At 43.1% G+C, this 25,319-nt stretch overlaps 1 protein-coding gene across 1 annotated transcript in view; it reads right to left on the bottom strand.

Moving 5' to 3' along the window:
- The window catches only part of TET1 (tet methylcytosine dioxygenase 1), a 96,693-nt gene that overhangs the window by 13,481 nt on the left and 57,893 nt on the right, over nt 1–25,319 (bottom strand). Inside the window, exons 6-8 of the mRNA XM_081329241.1 lie at nt 20,871–20,964; nt 5,929–6,137; nt 35–185 (exon numbers count right to left, since the gene is read on the bottom strand). Of these exons, the coding sequence (XP_081185367.1) occupies nt 35–185; nt 5,929–6,137; nt 20,871–20,964 (454 nt within the window). The remainder of the gene's footprint in view (nt 1–34; nt 186–5,928; nt 6,138–20,870; nt 20,965–25,319) is intronic.

Here is a 25,319-nt window from a genome sequence, read left to right on the forward strand (position 1 = left end):
TTGTATTATGGAAGAAGAAAAGGACAATACTTACTTGGGTGTGATCATCTGTAAGAAGTCTAAACTTTCTGGGGATTTTGCTTCTGGCAAACTTACAGCCATTGTAATACATGCTCCAAGAACAGCCAAATGAGAAGGATGCCCCACATGTCTCTGGATCGAGACCTTGACAGGCACAAGTACGACTAGAAAAATAAACCAAAAGGTAGGTAATTAGCTAGTTGGGCAAGATCCTCACCTTATTGGGGCACTTTGATGCCCCAAATCTCTGTCAGCCTAACACACACATTGAAAGCCAACATAGAACCTACGTTATTCCAAATGGAATAGACTAGAGCACGGGTGTCAAACTTGCTACATCATGCGACGTGTCGCGACATATTGTTGACTTTTTTCACATTACCAGAGTTGGGGTGGGTGCGGCCTCCACATGATGCAACCGGCCCACAAGCCAGCAGTTTGACACCCCTGGACTAGTCACTGGCTGCTTCTGATTATGACCATTGTAAGAATCAATCAGATCTGATGAATCTCATGCTGCAGGACCAAAAGTGTTTTAATTTTTTTCTCTGCACCACAGAGAAGGCAGTCATTAAACATGTAAGACTCTAGGGCAGACATGTCAAACACAAGGCCTGCGGGCCGGATGTGGCCCGACATGTGGTTCCATCCGGCCCGGGGACCTGCTCTGAAAAGAGCGAAGGACTGGCCCGCTGCACCTCGGCCCGGCCCAGGCCGACCGGGTGCTGATCTACAACCTGGTTGCATCCATCAAAGCCAGAATGCGCTCAGCATTAAATCCACGGGGCAGTCCTGCCCCGCCCCCTGCGTGCACGCGCAAGCAGAGTCCGGTGTCCCTGCTGGCTGTCTTGTCACGCAAGCTGGCTTCACCCAGGACGCCGGCGCTGGCCCTCTCCTATGCGCTCACTCGGGGGGTGGGGCAGAGGTGGCAAGGCAGCTCCTTGCTGATTCCAGTGGATCTTAGGTTGAGCGCGTTCTGGCTTTGATGGACGCAACCAGGTTGTAGATCAGCGCCAACCCCCACCCCCTCCAGCACTTCCAGCCTTGCAGCCATGAAGCTTTCCTTTCACTGGGACAGACCCACCCCCCATGCGGGATAGCAAGACTGGCAGCAACATGGCAGCGCTGGCAATCCCTCCCCCTCCCATCACCCCTTCCTGAGCGTGGAGGAAGGAAAGAGATGAGAAGGAAGGAAGTGTAACGGAGAGGGGAATTGGGGGGGATCAGCGCTGGCTGGGAGGCTTTGCCAGAGCTCTGATGTTTCGGCAGAGAGGTTGGGAGCTCCAGAGGCCTCTGGGGAGGCTGGGGGTGGGGCGGGGCTCTTGGGGAGGGATTTTTAAAGGGGAAGAGAAGATTGACTGGGGGAAGAAGATTTTAGTTTCTCTTTTCCGAACAGACAAGCCAGAAGGAGGGAGAACGAGGTAGGAAGGCAAAAAGGTTTTTTATTCTCTCTCCAGAGAATAAACTTCCTACCTCGCTCTGGCAAGGTTGCTGCCGGTCTTGCTATCCTGTGTGGGGAGGGGGGTCTGTGCCAATGAAAGTGATGCCTTGTGGCTGCGAGGGTGGAGGTGCTGGGGGGGGTTGGCACTGATCTACAACTTGATTGCATCCATCAAAACCAGAACACACTCAGCCTTAAATCCACGGGGCAGCCCCACCCCACCCCCTGGGTGTGCACACAAGTAGAGTCCGGCATCCCTGCTGGCTGTCTTGCCCTGCAGGCTGACTTCAGCCAGGATGGCGGCACTGGCTGTCTCCTGTGTGCACATCCGGGAGGGGGGGGGGCAGGACAGAAGTGGCGGGGCAGCTCCTTGCTGGTTCCAGTGGATCTTAGGCTGAGTGTGTTCTGGCTTTGATGGACGCAACCAGGTTGTAGATCAGCAACCCCCCCACCAGCACCTCCAGCCTTGCAGCCAAGAGGCATCCCTTTCAATGGGACCACCCCCACCCACCCACATAGTATAGGAATGGCCAGCAGCAGCATATTAGTGCTGGCAATCCCTCCCCCTCCCATCACCCCTTCCTGAGTGCGGGGGAAGGAAAGAGATGAGAAGGCAAAGGAAGGAATGGAGGGTGGAAGGGAGGAACGAAAGAACAGAGGATGGAAGGGTGGGAGGGACCATGTCCCGGCACTCGCCCCGGTCCCATCCTCCTCTGCCGGAGACTCTCAGATCTGCCCCAGTCCTACCCAGGAACCCCTGAAGCAAGTGATGTCGAGCTGGCCACGCCCACCCAGTAGGCCACACCCATCTTAGCCACACACACCCCACTGAGGGCAACCACAATGCTGATGTGGCCCTCAAGGGAAATTGACTTTGACATCCCTGCTCTAGGGCTTTGCCAGATACCTTGTTGCTGTCACATCAGATTCCTCAGCCATACAAGAATAGCTCCCCAATCATTAGTGCAAGCAACAACAATAAAAATGTCTATAAGCAACTTTAACACATCTTTCTGTAGCTTGAATGTTGCTATCATTACACAAATAGAGGTAGTCCTTGACTTACAACCGCAATTGAGCCTCAAATTTCTGTTGCTGAGACAGTTGTTATGAGAGTTTTGCCCTATTTTACGACATTTCTTGCCGTGGTTGTTTAGTGAAAAACTGCAGTTGTTAAGTTAGTAACACAGTTGTTAAGTGAATATGGTTTCCCCGTTGTCTTTGCTTGGCAGGTCACAAAAAGGATCACATGGCCCTGGAACACTGCAATTGTCATCAATACGAGTCAGTTGCCAAGTGTCTGGATTCTGATCACGTGACCATGGGGATGCTACAACGGTCGAAAGTGTGAATGAAAAATGGTCATAGGTCACTTTTTCAGTGTCGATGGAACTTTGAAAGGTCACTATATAAACTATCGTAAGTCAAGGACTATCTTCAGACAAAGAGGCATGAAGGTAGAGCTACAGTATCAGATTTATTAGATACTATTATCTGTGTTTATTAGAAATAAATAGTGCACTTCTTTGTGGCTGTGGGAGAAAAAGAAAGATACACCCAATTGAATGCAGAATTCCAGAGAATAGCTAGAAGAGATAAGAATGCCTTCTTAAATGAACAGTGCAAAGAAATAGAAGAAAACAATATAATGGGGAGGACCAGAGATCTCTTCAAAAAAAATTGGAGAGATGAAGGGAACGTTTCATGCAAAAATGGGCATGATAAAGGACCAAAATGGCAGGGACCTAACAGAGGCAGAAGAGATTAAGAAGAGGTGGAAAAATTACACAGAAAAACTATACAAGAACGAGCTTAATGTCCCTGATAACCACGATGAGGTGGTCACTGACTTCGAGCCAGACATCCTAGAATGTGAAGTGAAATGGGCCTTAGGAAAGCTGAGCAACAACAAAGCTAGTGGAGGTGACAGTATTCCAGCTGAGCTATTCAAAATCTTAAAAGACGATGCAGTAGAAGTGCTACACTCAATTTGCCAGCAAATTTGGAAAACTCAACAGTGGCCACAGGATTGGAAAAGATCAGTTTACATTCCAATTCCAAAGAAAGGCAGCGCCACAGAATGTTCAAACTATTGCACCATTGCACTCATTTCACATGCTAGTAAAGTTATGCTTAAAATCCTACAAGCTAGACTCCAGCAGTATGTGGATCGAGAACTACCAGAAGTACAGGCAGGATTTCGAAGAGGCAAAGGAACTAGAGATCAAATTGCCAACATACGCTGGATCATGGAGAAAGCTAGGGAGTTCCAGAAAAACATCTACTTCTGCTTCATTGACTACGCTAAAGCCTTTGATTGTGTGGATCACAACAAACTGTGGCAAGTTCTTAAAGAGATGGGAGTACCAGACCTTCTTATTTGTCTCTTGAGAAACCTATATGCGGGTCCAGAAGCAACAGTGAGAACTGGACACGGAACCACTGATTGGTTCAAAATTGGGAAAGGAGTCTGGCAAGGCTGTATACTGTCACCCTGCCTGTTTAACTTATATACAGAGCACATCATGAGAAAGGCAGGGCTAGATGAATCAAAAGTTGGAATTAAAATTGCTGGGAGAAATATCAACAACCTAAGATATGCAGATGATACCACTCTAATGGCAGAAAGTGAAGAGGAACTAAAGAGCCTCTTGTTGCGAGTGAAGGAGAGTGCAAAGGTTGGGTTGAAACTAAAGATTAAGAAAACCAAGATCATGGCATCCAGCCCTCTCAATTCCTGGCAAATAGATGGGAAAGAAATGGAGGTAGTGACAGATTTTATTTTCCTGGGCCCCAAGATCACCGCAGATGGGGACTGCAGCCAAGAAATTAAGATGCTTGCTCCTGGGGAGGAAAGCCAAGGCAAATCTAGACAGCACACTAAAAAGCAGAGACATCACCCTGTCAACCAAAGTGCATATAGTCAAGGCTATGGTCTTCCCAGTTGCAATGTATGGCAGTGAAAGCGGGACCATAAGAAAGGCTGAGCGCCAAAGTATTGAAGCCTTTGAACTATAGTGCTGGAGAAAACTCCTGTGAGTCCCATGGACTGCAGGGTGATCAAACTGGTCAGTCCTAGAGGAGATCAACCCTGACTGCTCTTTAGAAGGTCAGATCCTGAAGCTGAAGCTCAAATACTTTGGTCACCTAATGAGAAGGAAGGACTCACTGGAGAAGAGCCTAATGCTGGGAAAGGTTGAGGGCAAGAGAAGAAGGGGACGACAGAGAATGAGGTGGCTGGATGGAGTCACTGAAGCAGTAGGCGTGAGCCTAAATGGACTCCAGAAGATGGTAGAGGACAGGAAGGCCTGGAGGAACGTTGTCCATGGGGTCGCGATAGGTCGGACATGACTTCGCAACTAACAACAACATTTTTTTTTCATTTTAGATCATATGCAAAATGCAAAATTTTGCACCAATCTTTCCAGGATTAAAGTCGGCACACTATATACTTTAATTTGGCTGCTCCAGTCAGTAGAAGTTACTACATAAATAACATAATAACAAGCTAAGGAAAATAGGACAAGAAAATCCTGCTGGTGATGTTACCCAGTCTGGTAATTAAACGTTCAGAAACTAAATTGAAACAAGCTTGGAGAGCAAACAACTGCCAAAATAACATACATTTATGAGAGTTATTTAGAATAACATTATGTTATGTGAATAACATAAATTCACATAAATGTTGCATTCCAGTCAGATAATTAGGTTTCTTAAAAGCTTGGTTTCCAGCTCAAATCAGATTTGCGTGCCAAGAAGAAACTACTGAAGTTTTGTTAGGAATAAGGTACAAGCCTGATTTCAGGCATCATATTAAATAAGTCTGAAAGGGAATTTGTAAGATTTAACTGCAGCAGCTGTCAGTAAAAGGCAATTCAGAATGATGAAGCAGTGGTACACCAGCACACTGTTTTTTCACATTAAGAAAGAATTTCAACTATAATGAGTCTGTATTTTGTCATCTACAAGAAAATGTAGGAAAAATGTGCTTTATTCTATTACCTCTACAACAGGGGTCTTCAAACTTGGCCCTTTCGTGACTTGTGGACTTCAACTCCCAGAATTTCTCAGCCAGGCAAGCTGGCTAAGGAATTCTGGGAGTTGAAGTCCACAAGTCATGAAAGGACCAAGTTTGAAGACCCCTGCTCTAGAAGATATCAAAAGCAAGATAGAAAGTTTTGGGTAACAACAGAGCACATTCTTAAAAAATGGAAGAAAAATTCAATTTTCATATAATCTGCTTTTGCCAGGATAAAAAAATGAAAAATGAGAAAGTTCATTCTGGTCCTCTAAACACATCATACTCAGAATGCTATCTGCACTCTACTAAAAAATTCATGTATCTTTTTCAAGTGTAACATCCATAGTGCAGAAGACTGTCGATCAAGTAAGATTACTAATCTCTCATACATCCTTTATATTTTAAAATACTCTTCATACTTGAAAATATTTTAAAGCATACTTACTCTTCATTTAACGCACACCTACGGCTAGTTGGGCAGCCATATTTTCTGAGACTCTGAGTCAGTTCCTTGTACAACGTGTCAGCAAGAAGGTGAGGAATCCCTTCCCAAGCCAAAATAAGTATCACAATCACAGCAGTTTGGCAGTGATGTCCTGCACGCTGACGGACTAAGCACAGCAGTTTTTCTTCATCACTACTTCTCCGTATCACCTGGAAGGCAAAGGAATAGTTTGCCACTTAATCATGGAACATCCCAGACTGGAGAGCTGGCTATTATCTTCTAGAGCAGGGGTAGGCAACCTCGGCTCTTTTATGACTCATGGACCTCAACTCCCAGAATTCCTGAGCCAGCTTGGCTGGCTCAGGAATTCTGGGAGTTGAAGTCCATGAGTCATAAAAGAGCCGAGGTTGCCTACCCCTGTTCTAGAGCTATTGGCTCTCTAGAAAGAGCTGTGATACAAGGATCAGCAAGTTCAAAATAGAAGATGTGAGCACCAAGTCCCACAGTGCCCATTCAAAAGCAGGACTTTTATCACATTGTCACACTTGCTACTTTTATATTTTTGACACCCACCTCCTCCACCCCCAAGGAAGGTCCTTGTTGAGTCACTAGATTTATTTTGCAGATAATATTATTGCTGTAATTTTCTGTATCACAAGGTTTTTTTCCCTTCCTCTTATGGATTTCACCCTGGTTAATGAATCCGAAGACATCATAGCTTGAAAGCCCTTAAAGACAGTTCTTATTTCTGAAATTCCAATTTATATGCTTTTTCCTAAAATAAGGTCAAAACACACCAAGAAACAGAAAACCGCAACGTAACCTACGGACTTAACAAACCTCTTTTCTCTGTAGACAAAATTTTGGTTTAGTAAATGTATCCAAGTATTTATTCAACCCCATTTGTATATTGCAGTTATCTAATTGCTTATTAGAAAATAAACATTAAAACTTAGAAACAAGACATATTTTTAAAAAGATGTGACCCTGGAGAAAGGCCACTTCACCTACGCATATTTCATTTGCCTTCGAGAAAATCATATTACCATTCAACCATTTGCAAAATGCTGCCCATTAAACCAAGTCAGTAACAAAAGGTTTGCAATTAAACCAGACAGGCCTGGGAGGATAAATCACATTTTAAGACAAAGGTCACGGAAGTATTCAGTGCTGCTGGATTACAATGCTGGAATCATCCGAATTGCAATGAATCAAAATGAGACTTGCCTAAAGGGATGGCAATTTCTTCAGTTTTTCACACTGACAGTCTTTAGCGAGCATGTGCAGAATTGGGGCAGCTTTTTTTCCATTTGGCATCTCTTCGACAGCCTGATACTTTTGCACGTTACAATAGCCATGGATGCCTCAATAAAGGGCATATTTACGTGACAAGCAAAGTCAGTGGGGAAGCCAGATTCATTTAACAACTGTATGGCTGACTTAACAGCCTTGGTGTTAGAGCCTTGGTGGAGCAGTGGGCTAATGCCTCCTTAAGTAACACCAGCTGCCTGCAATTAGTGCAGGTTCGCATCCCACCAGGCTCAAGGTTGACTCAGCCTTCCATCCTTCCGAGGTAGGTAAAATGAGGACCCAGATTGTTGGGGGCAATTAAGCTGACTTTGTAATAATGCCGCTTGGGGGGGGGTGTGAAAGCCCTAATAAGCAGGCATATACATAGAATGAAGGCTACTGCTAAGCTTGTAAGCCGCCCTGAGTCTTCGGAGAAGGGCGGGATATAAATGGAATTAAAATAAATAAAAAATAAAAATAAACAGCTGCCGTGATTCACCTATAAAAATTGTGGTAGGAAAGGTAATAAAAATAGGACAAAACTCGCTAGACAACTGAAATTTTAGGCTCAACTGTGGTCACTAAGTTGAGGACTACCTATATTTCCCCATAATGTTGTTTCAGAAGTGTCTAACTACATTTTCCATAGCTGTCTAGAATGGATATTATTATGGATATTATTACAGGTATCTTCGACTTATGACCACAAACTGAGCCTGTTTTTCATCTTGTTAAGTGAGACATTGAGTTTTGCCCCATGTTATGACCTTTCTCATCACAGTTATTAAGCGAATCACTGCAGTTGATAAGGAATCTAGCTTCCCCATTGACTTTGCCGGTCAGAAGGTCGCAAAAGGGAAATCGGATGACCAATGGACACGGCAACTGTCACAAATGCGAGTCAGCTGCCAGGCGTCTGGATTCTGATGACGTGACCCTGGGGATGCTGCCAAGGTTGTAACAGTGAAAAACGGGCATAAGTCACTTTTTCCAGTGCCATTGTAACTTTGAACAGTCACGAAGTGAACTGTTGTAAGTCAAGGACTACCCATCTTACTAAACGATGGAAAATGTTAAGCTATCGTTTTTCTCAACATTGCGAATGAACTTTTTTATGAACCATCGGCATTCCTAAGACCTTAATATAGGAAGACATTACAGACCTTGTGGGCACTCCATCACTGGAGGTTTTTAAGAAGAGACTGGACACTTTTCCGAAATGGTACGGGATCGCTTGCTTGAGCAGGGGCTGGACTACAAGACCTCCAAGGTCCCTTCCAGCTCTATTCTGATTCTGATTCTGATTCAAATTGCGGAATCAATTTTTGGCTGCTCTTCTCATCTCTAATGTTATATTTCTAACAATATAGTGCAGTTTTCCCAGTAATCTAATACCTCTTAATTTTCCAATAGATGTGACTGAAAAAACCTATTCATATTCAGATAACAATTATGCAGAGCAAAGAACTTTACAAGGAAGGCATATGAAATAATAGGTCTCAGTGGATCCCTATAGAGCAGGGGTCTTCAAACTTGGCAACTTTAAGACTTGTGGACTTCAACTCCCAGAATTCCTCAGCCAGCCCTGGCTGGCTGGGGAATTCTGGGAGTTGAAGTCCACAAGTCTTAAAGTTGCCAAGTTTGAAGACCCTTGCTATAGAGCACCACTAATCATGCCTTAGATCTAAGAGTACAGCACTCACCGGCACACTTCTATCCCAAAGCTGAATACAACATACTCCTTTTGGAACAAAAAGCAATTGCTGCCTTATCATCATTATATTTTCAAAACTTCTTGTTTGGAAAATAATTATGTAGACAGGGCAGCAGTAGGATGTTTATTCCTAACTCACTCTTTGGGGAGGAAGGCTAATTATTTAACATTATCATTTAAAAAGTAGAAATACAGATTAGATTATGGTAGACTAGTGTACTGCAGGATTTTTTTTTCCTAACTGTAATTCTCACATACTCTTGCCCCCTGTAGCTGATGGAAATTAAAGTCCAATATGACTAGAGAGTAGCATCAAATAGTTAAACTTCGGGTCAGGTTACTTAAAAAAAATTCATTCTTAGTCCAGCTTTTCATTCATAGTACTCAAGAGGCTACGTGAAATTCACAGAGAGCCTCCCTTGTAATCAACACCAATCCTGATCTGCTTTTCTTCGCTTTCCCCTAGACATTTCACTCCTATGTCACACAAGGAGCTACAAGGCATCAACGGAATACATTTAATGCCTTACCACAAGCTTAGATAACCACGAGGTTTGAATACATGCTATCACTATCAGTACACACTCAATTACTGTCCTTGTTATAAAAATTGTTTTTAATATACAAACAGAAATAAAAGACTAAACTAACCTCTATCACATATTTTTATCTTCCAGCATTATGGTCTGTTTGTACCTCTTTTTTCTGTTCAGCTATGTTAATATTGCATCATCATACTCATTCAATAATATTGTACGCCGTAGTCAACACACAACCCCTTTTACCACTGTGAAGAGCATTAGAGAGGAAAGTCACGGGCCGATTCAGATGTGTGGGTGGCATAGTCTTTACTACAATCCATCTGAGGGTGAGTAGGGACAAGGAGGAAAAAGAAATTACATATTTGTATGTGTCAGAAATTCATGAGAAAAGGCCTACTGAAGCATTTGCTGGCCTACAAAATGTTTCACAGACACAGACCTACTTTGTTTCTAATGGGATCCCACAGGTACATCTGGAGCCTAAACTGACACAGACCATGTGCTGTTTGTGTGTACCTCACTTGACCTTCTTTGGTTACCACATTCCTGCTCAGCTGCATGCTCTGATATATTATATAGGATCAGCCTTTGGCCCAAATTTATCTTGAGGATAATGGCACATTTGCATCACTCCTCTACCCTAAATTTCTTCAATTTGAAATGAGCAGAGAGAAGATTGTATTTAAAAAAATCTTCCCAAGTTCAGATACTTTTGCACTGTGCTGCTGATTTGATCAACAGTGATTATTCCAGAATATTTTTATGTTGTATAATCATGTAGGATGTACATATTTAATACCTTCGTTAATATATAGGTAAAATTCTACTGAAAATAAATGTTTCCAATTACGCAAAAGAAGGTAATCTAATCTCTAAAATGTTTTTTGAGAGTTAGTGTCATGGGCGACCATATTTCCTAGAGCAACTTAATTGCTTGGATTCTACTTACTTGAAATATTTCTCTTAGATTGGTGAAGCAACTGTCTCAACCCTTGGCAGGATCTCTGGAATAAGGAACAAGTTCTCCGTGAATAAAGATTACTTGAGGTAGAGTGTCCCTTCAAAATTAGCCAAACTAACTAGTATGCATGTTTTTGGATTAATACACTTAAAAATGCAGAAATGACCTTGCACTATAGTAAGTAAATAAGCTCAGGAATTAAATGAAAAATGAATTTCTCTTTAAATTTGTTTAAATTAGAGAAAACAAAAGAACGAAGACTTTAGGTGACCACAATTGTCAGCCCAGGTACAAGGCCAACTTGAGCTAAAATTGCAGAAATTTGCAGCACAAACGCAATGTGGAAGGAACCACAAATGAAACCAGTAAAGAAAGCCTGCTCTGCAAAACATCAAGAATAAACCAAAGATTATAGGTTAGATTATATCTAACCTGCTTTTCTTGAATTAACAAAGAAAACTACAATAACAAATGTAACTTTTCTGTATTTCTGGCTCAGCCACCACTGCATTCAACACCAGATGCTGATACAAATAACGCGAAGGGAATTCTCTTCGGCATGGTTCTGTGTGCAAATCTGTATCTTTCTGTGCATAGGTGTCCTGGCCTATCCCAGGGGTAGGCAACCTTGGCTCTTCTATGACTCGTGGACTTCAACTCCCAGAATTCCTGAGCCAGCATGGCTCAGCTTGGAAACCTCTCCCTTTCCCCTCAGCATGCCTGGCTCAGGAATTCTGGGAGTTGAAGTCCACCAGTCATAAAAGAGCCAAGGTTGTCTACCCGTGGACTATCCTAACCTTCCTCTACTAAACAACAGGACATGCTCTCTGGATCACCCCATTCAATTCAAATGACCAGCAATTGATAGAATATTTGTAGCTCAGGGTTGAAATGAGGGGTCCTTGGTGCTCCTGAGCTTGGTGGTTTTCTTGCATACCTTTCATGGTCATGCTAGGTAATAACATCAGTTCAGATGATGATCAGAAATTGCCAAGCAATAAGTCTTAAATGTGTAAGATCCATTTTTTTCTCTCCTTCCCTTTGCTTGTTATACTGAGATGTGTGTGAATGTAGAGGTGCCTCCCGCTAGTCACTGTAACTCAAAGCACCATAGAGGATATATACATAGTATAAAAATAATTTGCCCCTCTTTAAGAGGAGAGGATCATGTCAAACCCAAATATGAGTCAAACCCAAATATGAGAGCACAATCTAAATCTGTACCGTGATCTCCCTGCTCTGAGAGCTTAAAGGAAGGTAGTCTATACCAGGGCTTTTCAATCAGTGGTACAGGTATCACCTGTGGTACATTGGCACCTGGCAGGTGGTACACGACCATCCTAGAAAAGTGGTAGCGGGGGAGGGGAATGAGCTGAACCGGTGACAGCACCGCACAAGCCTGAGCGAGAGACGGCTGGAGCTGCAGGGCTGTCAGGGCTCAGCGGAAGCGCCAGGATCAGCGCCAGGCTCCAGCTGGAACTCAGTGCTGATCCTGGCGCTTCTGCTGAGCCCAGAAGAAGCGCCAATCAGCTGGAATGTTGCAGCATCTCCAGGGTCTTGAGATTTACATTCAGATGCTTAGCAACTGATTCATAGTTATGACCGTCACAGTGTCCCAGGGTCATGTGAAGTGACCAAAACCTGCTGCAACTACCCAGCAGAGGGGGGGGGAAACCAAATACCCCCCACCCCACCCCCGCTGCCAATCCTCAACAGAAATGCTCACAACAATGAAAACCTCGGACAGGAGTAAGAGCGCCGCCGGGCGGGCGGGCAGGCAGGCGTCTTGCTCGGCTGTGGCTTGGGGGGCACTTTTTTCAGTGCCATTGTAACTTCGAACAGTCACTAAGAGAACTGTTGTAAGTCGAGGACTATCTGTACTTCATCACTTTTTTTCCTTTTTTGGGGGGAGGGGGGGTCATCAAGTTTTTGACACCTTGCTAGGTGACTGGTGGTACTCGGATGTTGCCATATCCTAAAAGTGGTACAATGGGTGAAAAGGTTGAAAAGCCCTCGTCTATACAAGCCATCTATACAAGCCAATGGAGGTAGTGACAGATTTTGTTTTCCTGGGATCCAAGATCACTGCAGATGGGGACTGTAGCCAAGAAATTAAAAGACGCTTGCTCCTGGGGAGGAAAGCCATGGCAAATCTAGACAGCACACTAAAAAGCAGAGACATCACCCTGTCAACAAAAGTGCCTATAGTCAAGGCTATGGTCTTCCCAGTTGCAATGTATGGCAGTGAAAGTTGGACCATAAGAAAGGCTGAGCGCCAAAGAATTGAGGCCTTTGAACTCTGGTGCTGGAGAAGACTCCTGCGAGTCCCTTGGACTGCAAGGCGATCAAACCGGTCAGTCCTAGAGGAGATCAATCCTGACTGCTCTTTAGAAGGCCAGATCCTGAAGTTGAAACTCAGATACTTTGGCCACCTAATGAGAAGGAAGGACTCACTGGAGAAGAGCCTAATGCTGGGAAAGATTGAGGGCAATAGAAGAAGGGGACGACAGAGAATGAGGTGGCTGGATGGAGTCACTGAAGCAGTAGGCGTGAGCTTAAATGGACTCCAGAAGATGGTAGAAGACAGGAAGGCCTGGAGGAATGTTGTCCATAGGGTCGCGATGAGTCGGACACGACTTCGCAGCTAACAACAACAACAACATACAAGCCATCCTGGTTGTTCTTTTAGAAGTGCACTTGGAAACCCATGATTTCCCCTGATGAATGCATTTAGTCATAAGGCTAAAATAGCCCAAGCAGAGGGTATATGCAGAGTAGTCAAGGGAGAGAGTGGTTAGCATCATCCAGTCCAAGTCTTACAGTCAGACACTGAAGGACACAGCTCTGATAGGATACTCTTAATTCTAGAAAAACTCTTGATAACGAAGAATCCAGCTATGATAAAATCTAAAGAGTTTCTAAACCCTTTATACAGCAATATCAAGATCCAAATCCTATCACTTTTGCTTCAGCCCTTATATTATATTATCACAGACTGAGAAGCACTTGTCAAAAAGGAATTTCGTTAGCGTTTAGGCATTAAAAGGAATCTGCTCTCAAATTCCTTATTTCTACTGTTGTCTTCAAAGTGTTGGGTAACGTCTTTGCTTTACATGCTAAAACATATGTCTGGCCTCAGTCTGGTTTCCTGGGGATCTCAAATATCTACCTTCTGGAGAATAATCTGATATCTATAGTAATTTCTAATATACTAAGCCTCATCCTTCAATTTCAGATGATTTTTTTTGCAATGTTGTCTTTCCCCCCGCAGGTTTCTAATGAAACATATAACCCAAAGGAAGCAGTCCCAAATAATGCCCCTCAGTAGATTTAAGAATTGCAGCTTTGTCATTGCTCACGGATCCTACTGATTTCAATATCTAAATCAGGTAAATTAGCTCTTTATTTCCATGCCCACGCACACGTTTATAGCAGACATCCTTGTCTTGAAATCCCCAAAACATGGAACTCTGAAATCTTCTATGCTAAATTTTCGTGGAACTGCTGGCTGGGGAGTTTTGAGCTGAAATCTTAAAATTGCCAAGATTAAGTAACACTGGCCTTAACTGTAAGGTAAAGGTAAAGGTTTTGCGTGCTAGTCGTTTCCAACTCTAGGGGCCGGTGCTCATCTCCATTTCAAAGCCGAAGAGCCAGCGCTTGTCCGAGGACGTCTCCGTGGTCATGTGGCCAGCATGACTAGACGCCAAAGGCGCACGGAACGCTGTTTCCTCCCCACCGTAGTGGTCCCTGTTTTTCTACTTGCATTTTTTACGTGCTTTCGAACTGCTAGGTTGGCAGAAGCTGGGACGAGTAACAGGCGCTCACTCTGCTATGCAGCACTCGGGATTTGACCCGCCAAACTGCCGACCTTCTGATCGACAAGCTCAGCGTCCTAACCCACTGAGCCACCGCGTCCCTGGCCTTAACTGTATCTTGTAGCAATTCAGTGCATTTTCATTCTTGCAACCAAAATATCTTTAAGATCAGCTCTAGATTGCAGAAAGGAAAAGGTTGGAATTACATGAGCAACAAACCCCTGCATTTTTAAAGGTTTATTAAATAAAGGTAGGTAAGCTTTATTAAGGATTAATAAATTATATTAAATTATATTATCTAACTCTGTGATATATAAGTGTTGTGTGATATATCTCACGTTCACTTTCACAAGACAAGGAAAATGAGATTTTACAATGTCAAATACAGCATTCTGCAGTTTAACTTTCTTCTTTAACCAGACAGCTGCTAGATTCCGATGCAATTAATAAGCTGTGCATAATTAATATCTATATTTTCAGAGCAACAGCATAACTACTGACACTCCAGGCACCTGTTTTCAACCAATCTTTTTTCAGATTCACCAACACAAACTATATGTTACAAATTTCTCGTCACCATTTATTCTTGGGCCCTGTCTTACGGGGTTCCTCAAGATTTACTATTTTCTCCACTCCTCATGTAACACCTACAATGAAGCTGCTGGTGAGATAATCCATTGCATGGGTGAGGTATTAGCAGTCTTCTGATGGATACCTAGTTTTCCATCTCTGCCCCTAGTGAACTAAGTCAGGGGACCCCAACCCCCGGTCCATGGACCGGCACCGGGCCACAGCATGCCAGGAACCAGGCCATGCAAACAACCGACAACCCCATCCACAGGAGGCAGGCAGCACACAAAACCACAGCCCCTCCAGTCCGCAGAAAAACTTCTCTCCACAGTTGGGGGCCACTGAACTAAGTAATGCTGTCAATGTTCTGTCTTGGCGTCTGGAGACTGTGGGGCTTTGAAGGGGGAACCAGCGGATTCAGCCCAACCCTAGCAGGACTGAATGGCTTCTAGGCATCTGGTTCCAGGGATTTACCATTGTTGGTGTCGTTACCTCAAAGGGACCCTCCACGCAGGGGTCCTCAAAGAGCAGCTGTTGGTTGTGGCTAGGGAAGCCTTTGCACAGCTTCTTCTTGTGCATCAATTGCGCCCTTTCCTGGATCGGGTCACCATGTTCTTAATTACTCATGCCCAGGTTTTCCGTTGAATGGATTACTCTGCACAGGGCTGCCTTTGAAGAGCATTCAGAAGTTGCAGCCGGTGCAAAGCATAATGACGTAACATATAGTATGGTTACAATGTAGTATTGCAGGCTAACTCTGCCCACAACCAGGAGTACAGTCCTCACCAGCTCAAGGTTGACTCATCCTTCCAAAGTCAGTAAAAGGAGGACCCAGATTTTTTTTGGGGGGGGGGGGCAATATGGTGACATTTGTAAACAGAGAGTGCTGCAAAGCACTATGGAGTGTTATATAAGTCTAAGTGCTATTGCTGTATAGTGCGAGTGGAGTGTAGTTATTTGCACCCCTAGAACAACACGTTACACTTCTACTCTTTGAGCTGCACTGGCTTCCAGGCGCAATTCAAGGTGGTGTTAATAACCTATAAAGTACTAAGACAAGGACTGGAATATTGAAGGAGCACTTTCTCCATGGTTATTCTACCCATCCTATCAGATCTGGCAAGACAGCCATGCTTAGAGTCCCATCTACTAAGGAATGTCACCTTGCCAGGACCTAGAAAGACCGCCTTTTCTGCTGTGGCACCTGCCATTTGGAACATTAGTACCCCCCAAATTCAGACTGGCCCCTCCCTTTTTGGTCTTTAGGAAGTGCCTGAAGACACGGTTATGCCAGCATGATTGGGGAGGTCTAGTGGTAGTGGTGAGCTTTTTCAGTGGTTATACGGAATAGGATATATGGTTGCTGTACAGCTGCTGATTGTGTTTTGTATTTTAATTAGTGGTTTTAACACAGTTATGTATTTACTGATTTTATTCCCATATTTTTACTCTCCTTGCTGTTGTTTTTAATTAATTAAAATTATTGTGAGGTATTCAGAATCACAAATGCAAGCTGGACTACCATACAAATAGATTGATTGATTGATTGATTGAATGAATGAGTGCATGATCATAAAAGTCATAGTCAGGCTCATAAAGGAAACTCAGGATGACTTAACATTCCCTCCTTCATTTCCTTAATAGTTGTACTAAGCAGAATTTCTCCATTAACATTACCCCAATCTGGGACAGAAAGCAATGTTGTATAAAATTCCCCATATATGTTAACGAACATATTGGAACACTAAACAGAACCAAGTTTCTCAGGGTATGTTCTGTTGCACAAACATACATATTAAAATCTTTGGGCCTACTCCATTACAGATGGCCATGATTTCAGGAGCAATGAAGCCACATGTTGGTATTCGTTCAAGACTAACCATGGAGCTCTTAATCTGAGAAATGAGGAGGGAGCGTAGCTGAAGGGCCAACTTCTCAGTACAATAAAAACTGGCTGCCTTCCTGCCTCAGGATTAAGTTCTTTCTTAACACATCTCTGTTTCATTTAAGACTCATTTAAGATTTAAAGCTAAGTCCAACGATTCCCGATCCAACCAAGAAAAGTTTCTTCACAACTGTGATGACGATTTAAGAGTAAACGGTTCTATGCTGGCACAGCTAGCACCAGTTATCTAGGCAGAACAGAGAGCTGTACAATTCACGGAACAAGCCAACATTAACACAGACTAAATAAAGCACACACTCTCTCTCTCTCTCTCTGCAGAGCTGGCAATAAGAAACACACGGGTAACTCTAAAAGCAACGCAGATGCTGTGCCTGTGTTTTATTGAAATGTACACTTTTTTTAAAAAAAACAACAAATCAAACCTATTTAAAAGTCAACTTTTCTTAAAGAATTGCCTTACACTCTTACTGAGAACAAAGAGCATTGTTTATTTCAAGGACAAATAGGGCGCCACTATTTTTTTCCAGTGTTAAATTCCCAGCACAAGGTCAGGACTGCTATCTTTTCAGATGCCAGTCTGCCACAAACTAGGGGGGGGGAGGAGAGAGAGAGAGCTGGGGGAAAAGGGGGGAAGTGAAACGAAGCACCATGCCGTCCCAAGACGTCGTGCCAAGACGTCGGCTCACCACTCCGAGGCCACAGGCTGGAAAATGGAGTGGAATGGTTCGTGATCCAGCCTGCCTTTGCAGAGACAGCCACCAAAACACCTCCTTCAAATGTAACTGGACAATTGGGAGATAAGGGGTGGGGTGGGGGAGAGAGGAACGAAAAGGGGAAAGTTAACCGGGAGACTTCCCTGTGCAAAACCTCAGTTCTGGCTTTGCTTTATTGTAACCGCTTGGCTTTTTTTTTTTTTAGTAAAAATTCTTTTTGCTAGACATGGAATTGAGAGCATTTCTTTCCTAGAAGACCAAGCTGGAGTAGGCCTGACACACAATTCTAGCATAAATCAGGAAACTGTAACAATGTCATGGACTGCAGGCAATGTTTTCTAAGAATTGAAACAGTATTGAGAATCCACCAGCCTGTAGAGACATCTGAATTGCAATCCATCCTTTTGTTGTCCTAATATAATTCTCCCCATCAGCTGTATAAAAAGAGGGAACAGCTATGAGAGAATTGCTACTTCTATTCCTATTCCCACTGACAGTTCATAACAACAGTTACAATCAGCTAGCCTCACTGACCAATATATTTATGAAACAAGCTTAATTGGCTCCAAAAAAAAGAACAGGGGAGGAAAAATTAATTAATTAATTATATTAATTTAGCCTTACCCAATTTGGCATTAATCTATAATCAATTCAATGCAGGTACTTCTTATTTAGCAGGCATCTCATAGAGTGACTAATCGCAGTTACAACAGTGACAAAAAAGTAACTTTGTTCCCTTCACAGATCGTACACTCTGAAGACTATAAGCGCATATGGTTCCACTTAGTGACTACTCCACTTAATGGCCAAGTTGCCAGCCCCAACCTGGTTGTTAACTATATACGAGGGCTAACTATATATGAGTAAAATGAATATTCTACTGCACTCAGTAGCCAGTTAAATGCTTTTAAAGGGCCAAAGGAAAAGCATGAAAACCACAACATAATAGCTTACTCATATACATATGTTTGCCATCATTGCCCAATTACATTATTGTTAAAAATAAACTTAAACTGTCTGAACCAGGTCTTAAACTACATACAGACACAAAGCGTATTTTGCAGGTAGAGCACTGTCAAGATTTGAAAGTGCAATCTACAAATCAAGCAGGTCAGTTCCAAAATATTTCAGAAATAATTGTATATAACCTAAGACTTATCATACCCTTCTAAATATTTTTAATTTGTCAGGGTTCATTTCACCAAATCCTTTGTGTAGATGTTTAGAGTTAAGCATTTGAGAGACTGAGCAGTTGCCAAGGAAATTTAGAAATGTGGTTTACTGCCAAAATTCAATCACAACTTGCGTCCATATTTTGTGATCCATAATATGAGAGGTTCCAATATAGGTCATGAGGTTATAACGATATTTGGGCCTGGAATTGCTATCGTCAAGGATTGCAGTCATAAAGCGCAATGTAGCTTCATTGACAGCAGTTCTGGCAGTCTCGATTGCCACTGTTAAGTGAGGACGATGTGGGTCATTAAGCGAAAACTTCACCTGACCTAACTTCCTGCCAGCTTCCCCAATGACTTTGTGGGGATGCTACGATGGCTGAAACTCCAAGGACCCCTTTTAAGTCCCTCTCATTCATCACCACAGAACCTTGAACAGTTACTGAATGAGTGATGATAGTTGCATCAAAGTTACAGAAAGGCTTCCTGTGGCCTGCACCCTCTTCTCCCGCTATGAGTCTAGCTGTACTTACAAGAGCCCCCTTGGAGTCCATGCTGTTAAGCTCCCTTGACATCTGAGGGCCCTCTCTGGACAGGGAGGTTTTCAAAATAAAGTGCCAGACTCCTTACAGTCTAGACTGGAAATTGTTAAAAAGATTTATGCAACTGCTTAGATCAGTGATGGCGAACCTTTTAGAGACCGAGTGCCTAAACTGCAACCCAAAACCCACTTATGTATCATCGGGTGCCGGGTGGCCGTGACCCATTGGGTGGGCATGGCCCATTGGGTGGGCGTGGATGCAGTGGTAATGGCAGACTGGGTGGGACTAAAAAGTTCGATCAATCAATTCCAACTTTGCGAGATCTTTTTTTTCCCCACAAGAAGTTGAAATTGATTGATTGAACCTTTTTTTTTGCACACAGCGGTAAAGGCCTAAAGCAAAAATGCTTTCTAAAACCCAGCTGAAGACACAGTACTGGGGCGACGGCACACATGCCCCACACGTGCCATAGGTTCGCCACCACGGGCTTAGATCAATGGCACTGATTAGAAAAAAAAGTTAAGGTTCCAATCAAGAATCCCAGCGATATCTTCTTTCCAATGAGATCCCTATGTAGCCAATTTAGAGCAAGAAAAGCCGTGTCCATTTCCTTGCACTTTTTCGTCCAGGGCTAGAAGCAAGACAGTCCTCATCTGTTCCCTGCTCTGATTATTGACAGCTCTCCCTACTGGTTTGAGAAATAACCTTTGCTCATTGAGATAAAAGGTTGTGGAGTTCATTCTGATCCCTCTCCTGACATTGATGCCATGTTCTTCTCTTTCTTTTGGGCATTTGTTAGGCTGTAATGGATTTCTGCCTCTTGGCGTTTCATCAACAGACGCTGGAATTCTCTTCCTGGTTTTCATTTTATTGCCAATTCAATTCCTTTCATTACTGACTATGTAAGTTAGTCCTCATTTAGCAATTACAATTGGAACTGGCAATCCCAACACTAAAGGAAGGGACCACAAAGTGCAAAATCATGTGACCCAGGCTGTGCTTCCTTGTTCAACATTGACAAGAGTTTGCAGTTTCACATCTTCAACTTTTGTTTGCCTCGTAATCATCCCCCCACCCCTTGGAATGCTCAGTTGGGAAAATTAAGAAAAAATGTTTCTATTTACATTTGTTGGAGAGGAGGGGATTACAAGAAAGTAAGAAGGCACACAATGAGGAACGTCTGCATAGTGCGCTTGCAGCTGTTGGTGCATTGCTTTTGATGTACAGTATATTCCCCACTGTCTGCCTGCTTACTCTCTTGTAATCCTTCCTCTCTAATCTCCCTGGTTTGCAAAGGGGGGAACAAAGACAAAGAACAGGTCAGCATAGTACAACAGATATTGACTGTCTGGCAATCACAAGACAAAGACACTGCTAAGGTCATAAAGGCAGGTATTGCTTACAAAGTTATTTTTCAACACTGTTGTAACTTTGAAAAGTCGCTCAATGATGCAGTTGGTAAGTGAGGACTACCTGGACAGTAATTGTTGACTACCTGGACAGTAATTGTATTCTTTTTAATACATGTTGATCTTCCTGTTCAATAGAAAAGTGCTTTTTAATTTAGAGTGGGATATATTAGTAAGATAAATGTCTCTGAGCACCAAGGAAAAATGTTTTATGAACATGAAGCATCATCAATATTATAGGAAAATATAGTGGAAGTAAAGTAAACACAAATGTGTCTTACATTACTAAAAAAATAAAAACTCACCCACTTGGCAATTGGACACCCCTGGGAACTTTTTCCTTCTCTGCCTGTATACACCACTACCTCTATTCTTATAGCGCTTCCTTTTGCTCCATACCTGCACAAAGGAAAACAGAAAAATCACCAATTAACAGATGATCAAAAGACAGCAACAGTTACTGTGAGATCCATTCTGAACTGAATCTACGACATTTTTGAAGTCAACGTTCTCTGAAACAGACTCATCTAATCCCTACCAAAGGAGCATAACATAATATAAATACAGATTAATTTTTTTAAATAACAAAGCTTTAAATTTGAGGCAACACATGTTAGCATAAAGAGAAAGGCCTGATGTTGCTTCTAAAAATGATAAGATTCTCTGTTTTTGAAGATCCTCAAAAAACCTCAAGATTTAAGGGCAGTCACCAACATACCTTCCCAGGGACGCACAGTGCTGTAAGAGAGCATGCTAAGTACACTTTCAAACAGAGGGCTAAAATGAAAGGGTAGAAATTGCAAGGAATTAAATTTCATCTGTACATCTGAAGAAATTTCTTAACAGTAAGAGCTGTTCATCAACAGGAAACATGAATACTTCTTACCTAATGATATCAGCTCCACTAGGTAAACTAAACGGGGAAAGCAACTCCACAGTAAGTCTTTTATAGGGATTAGCTAGAATAACAAAATCTTGCAACTCTGATTATTCTTTCCTCCTTTTTATATTGCAATGAATTAAGGAGGCCTGAGCCACTTCCAAATGCTGTCTCCTTGTGACTTAGTAATGCTTCAACCCCTTTTGCCTAGGCAACAGATCCTGCATATCTCTGTCAAGATCACCTTACTTAGTCCTTAGGTGTAGCTCTCCAGCCTGGAAAGTACTATCCAAGACATTGTCATTACATGCTTAATAGTACGAACAGGGTTATGGACTAGATCAGCTTTCCCCAACTTGGCTGGAAAATTAGGATGACGTCCACGCCATCTGGAAGGATGCCTAAATTGAGCAAGGCCAAACTAGATGATTTCCAAGATCCATCCCAACATGCAAAAATGGCCGGTCATGTTACAAATCCTCATTTTACTGCAGGTAAAAGGGACAGTTTGGTCTAGTGGTTAAGGCACCAGGCTAGAAAGCAGGAGATCAACAGTTCAAGTCCCGCCTTAGCCATGAAAGCCAGCTGGCTGACTTTAGGCCAGTCATTCACTCCCAGCCCAACTCACCTCACAGGGTTGTTGTTGTGGGGAAAACAGGAGGAAGAAGGTGCATTGGATTATGTTTGCTGCTTAGAGTTATTTGTAAAAAAATAATAAGAGTGGGGATACAAGTTAATCAAATAAGTAAGTATCCTGCAGTACTCAGAGTGCTACTGTGGTATCTGAGGTTTGCAATAATGCTCAAGAGGTTTCCTTTTATTGTTGGTTTAAGACAGGGCTGGCTCAGGAATTCTGGGAGTTGAAGTCCACGAGTCATAAAAGAGCCAAGGTTGCCTGCCCCTGATTTAAGAGGTGTGTGGGGGTGGGACTAAATCCGTTTCCCCTTGGACATCGCTCACTCTTTCTTACCTCTAAGAAGCAGAGAATGGCAAACCACCTCTGCAATCCTGACAAGAAAGCTGCAGGAACTTTTCCAGACCGACACTAGGAGTCTGACTCAAAGGCACTCTGCCCCCAAAAGTACACTGCACCATGCAAATGCAATAATTTTTCAAATAATGGTCAAGTAGTGGTCAGCAAGAGGAGGCATTCCTTCTTTAAGAAAAGACAACTTTTTCTACGAGTTTGCCATTTACAATTTGTGCAAACACCTGTACAATGTGTGTGCAAGAGCTGCTATCCAACGAACAATGCCCACTTTTAAGTCAGTTAATAAAACTATTAGTTAAAGCAATTACCGTAGTTTATCAAAACAGTGGGGTTCCAGTCAAAATGTTTCATGAACCCAGGCAATCTTCAGTTTTCAGATTTATTCTCTGTAATTAGGAGTACAAGCCCAGTCCAACATGGAGGGAACTAGACTTTAGCTAAAAATTAAGAGAAACTTCCTTCCTTTAATCACCCCCTTAAAAAAAATCTTTGTACAATATCTAAGCTACGGTACTCGACTCTCTAATGGGCAGTATAGATCAGAGGTCTCCCAACCCCCGGTCTGTGGACCAGTACCAGGCCGCGGCATGTCAGCAATCGGGCCATGCAAACAAGTGAAGGCCCATCCACTGGATGCAGGCAGCACACGAAACCACACCCCCTCCGGTCCACGGAAAAACCTCTCTCCACAGAACCGGTCCCTGGAGCCCAAAAGGTTGGGGACCTCTGGTATAGATAGATGAATTTTATTAATTCAGGTCCTTAATTAATTTCTAGGGGGCTGACAATAAAAAAGGGGGACAATGGGAAAACAAATCCAGGAAAAATACAAAACACAAAGAAAATCGCAAGCATCCCCAAAGATAAACACAGAGCACGGAAGAGCTTGGTGGAGCAGTGGGCTAATGCCTCCTTAAGTAACACCAGCTGACTGCAATTATTGCAGGTTCGCATCCCACCAGGCTCAAGGTTGACTCAGCCTTCCATCCTTCCGAGGTAGGTAAAATGAGGACCCAGATTGTTGGGGGCAATTAAGCTGACTTTGTAATAATGCCGCTTGGGGTGTGTGTGTGAAAGCCCTAATAAGCAGGCATATACATAGAATGAAAGCTACTGCTAAGCTTGTAAGCCGCCCTGAGTCTTCGGAGAAGGGTGGGATATAAATGGAATTAAAATAAATAAATAAAATAAAGATGGGCAAGATTACCACCTGTCTTTGATGATAACCATTTTAGTAAAGAGAAAATGTCTCAACTGAATGGTTCCAGAAACAGCCTTGGTGTTAGCTCCTGCTCTTTGATCATCTCATCATAACTAAATGCTTACAGTTAGGACTTGTGGGATACCCCTGATCCCAATTTCAAATACTGGTAGTTCTCAACTTTCAACCACTCGTTTAGCAAGCATTCACAGTTACAATGGCACCGGGAAAAGTGACTTGTGAGCAGTCATCACACTTAAAACAATTGTAACGTTCGGGGTGTGTGTGTCATAGGATCACCATTTGTGATCTTCCGAGGTGACTTCCAACGGGGGAAGGCTGGGTACACTAACCATCCTGTGAGTCACTTAATGACCGGAGTGATTCACTAAACAAGCATGGCAAAAAAAAGTTGTCAAATTAGACATGACTCACTTAAGAACAGAAATTCTTTGTCCCAGTTGTGGCCGTGTGTCGAGGGCTACCTGCAGTGTTTTTAGTGGCTCCTTTCATTCCTCACTGGTCTATTTTGGGGAGAAGCTGTTCTTTCAGATCTACATACCATAAATTACGCTGAATCCTCTTGCTTCGTTTCTCTGTATCTTTAGTTTGATGCTACTACCAAGAATTCCTGATGGTACCACTTCAAATTATGGGCATGTATTTTCAAAACAGGCTCCTGACCAAATGTTGCTTTTAGGCAAAATCTTTTTGTACAAGAAACAATGCGAAGAATCGCTTCCTCCCCTTTAACCTTGCAACCCAAAGAAAAACAACGTTTTCTCCTCCCTCTCTACCATCTTTGCAAGTAGTTAGTAAAGCTGAAGAGATGAGAAAGCAGTAGAAATCCTGCTAGACAGGAACAGGCAATGCCAGCTAAGAGCAAATAGGCAACATGGATTTGTAAATGCAGGCATATAATTGCAAGGAGTGCAATTCAGTTTTTCCCCCCTTTTTTAAGTTCACACAGAATTACCATCTAGCCACTGGGTGCATTTAAATGCCATGCTTCTTCAGAACGGCTGCAGGACTTGGGTTTGGCTAGTCCACGGGTAGGCAACCTCGGCTCTTTGATGACTCTTGGACTTCAACTCCCAGAATTCCTGAGTCAGACATGCTGACTCAGGAATTCTGGGAATTGAAGTCCACGAGTCATAAAAGAGCCGAGGTTGCCTACCCCTGGGCTAGTCTAAAGAAAAGAAGAAATAGGGGAGACATGATTTGAGGAGCTGCCACAAAGAAGAGGGGGTCACGCTACTCACCAAAGCTCCTGAGGGCAGGACAAGAAACAATGGTTGGAAACTGACCAAAGAGAGAAACATCCTGGAATTAAGGAGAAACTTCCTAACAGTGAGGACAATTAACCAGTGGAACAGCTTGCCCCCAGAAATCGTGGGCACTCCATCACTGGAGATTTTTAAGAAGAGACTGGACATTCACCTGTCTTGAGACGGTATAGATTAGGGGGCTGGACTAGAAGACCTCCAAGGTCCCTTCCAGCTCTATTCTATTCTAATATCTGTCAGAATCCATTTATATCACATTTCATAATTGTATAGGTAGAACAACGTGCTATTTCTGGGGATTCTGCCATCTCTCCGAGGGGGGGGGAGAGGATGGTTACTAAAGCGATTTTCAAACAACAGGGGATGTTTTACTGGGGAAGGGAGGGGGGACAGACA

The sequence above is a fragment of the Vipera berus genome, assembly GCF_964194415.1.
Source record: "Vipera berus genome assembly, chromosome: 5".
Taxonomy (NCBI): domain Eukaryota; kingdom Metazoa; phylum Chordata; class Lepidosauria; order Squamata; family Viperidae; genus Vipera; species Vipera berus.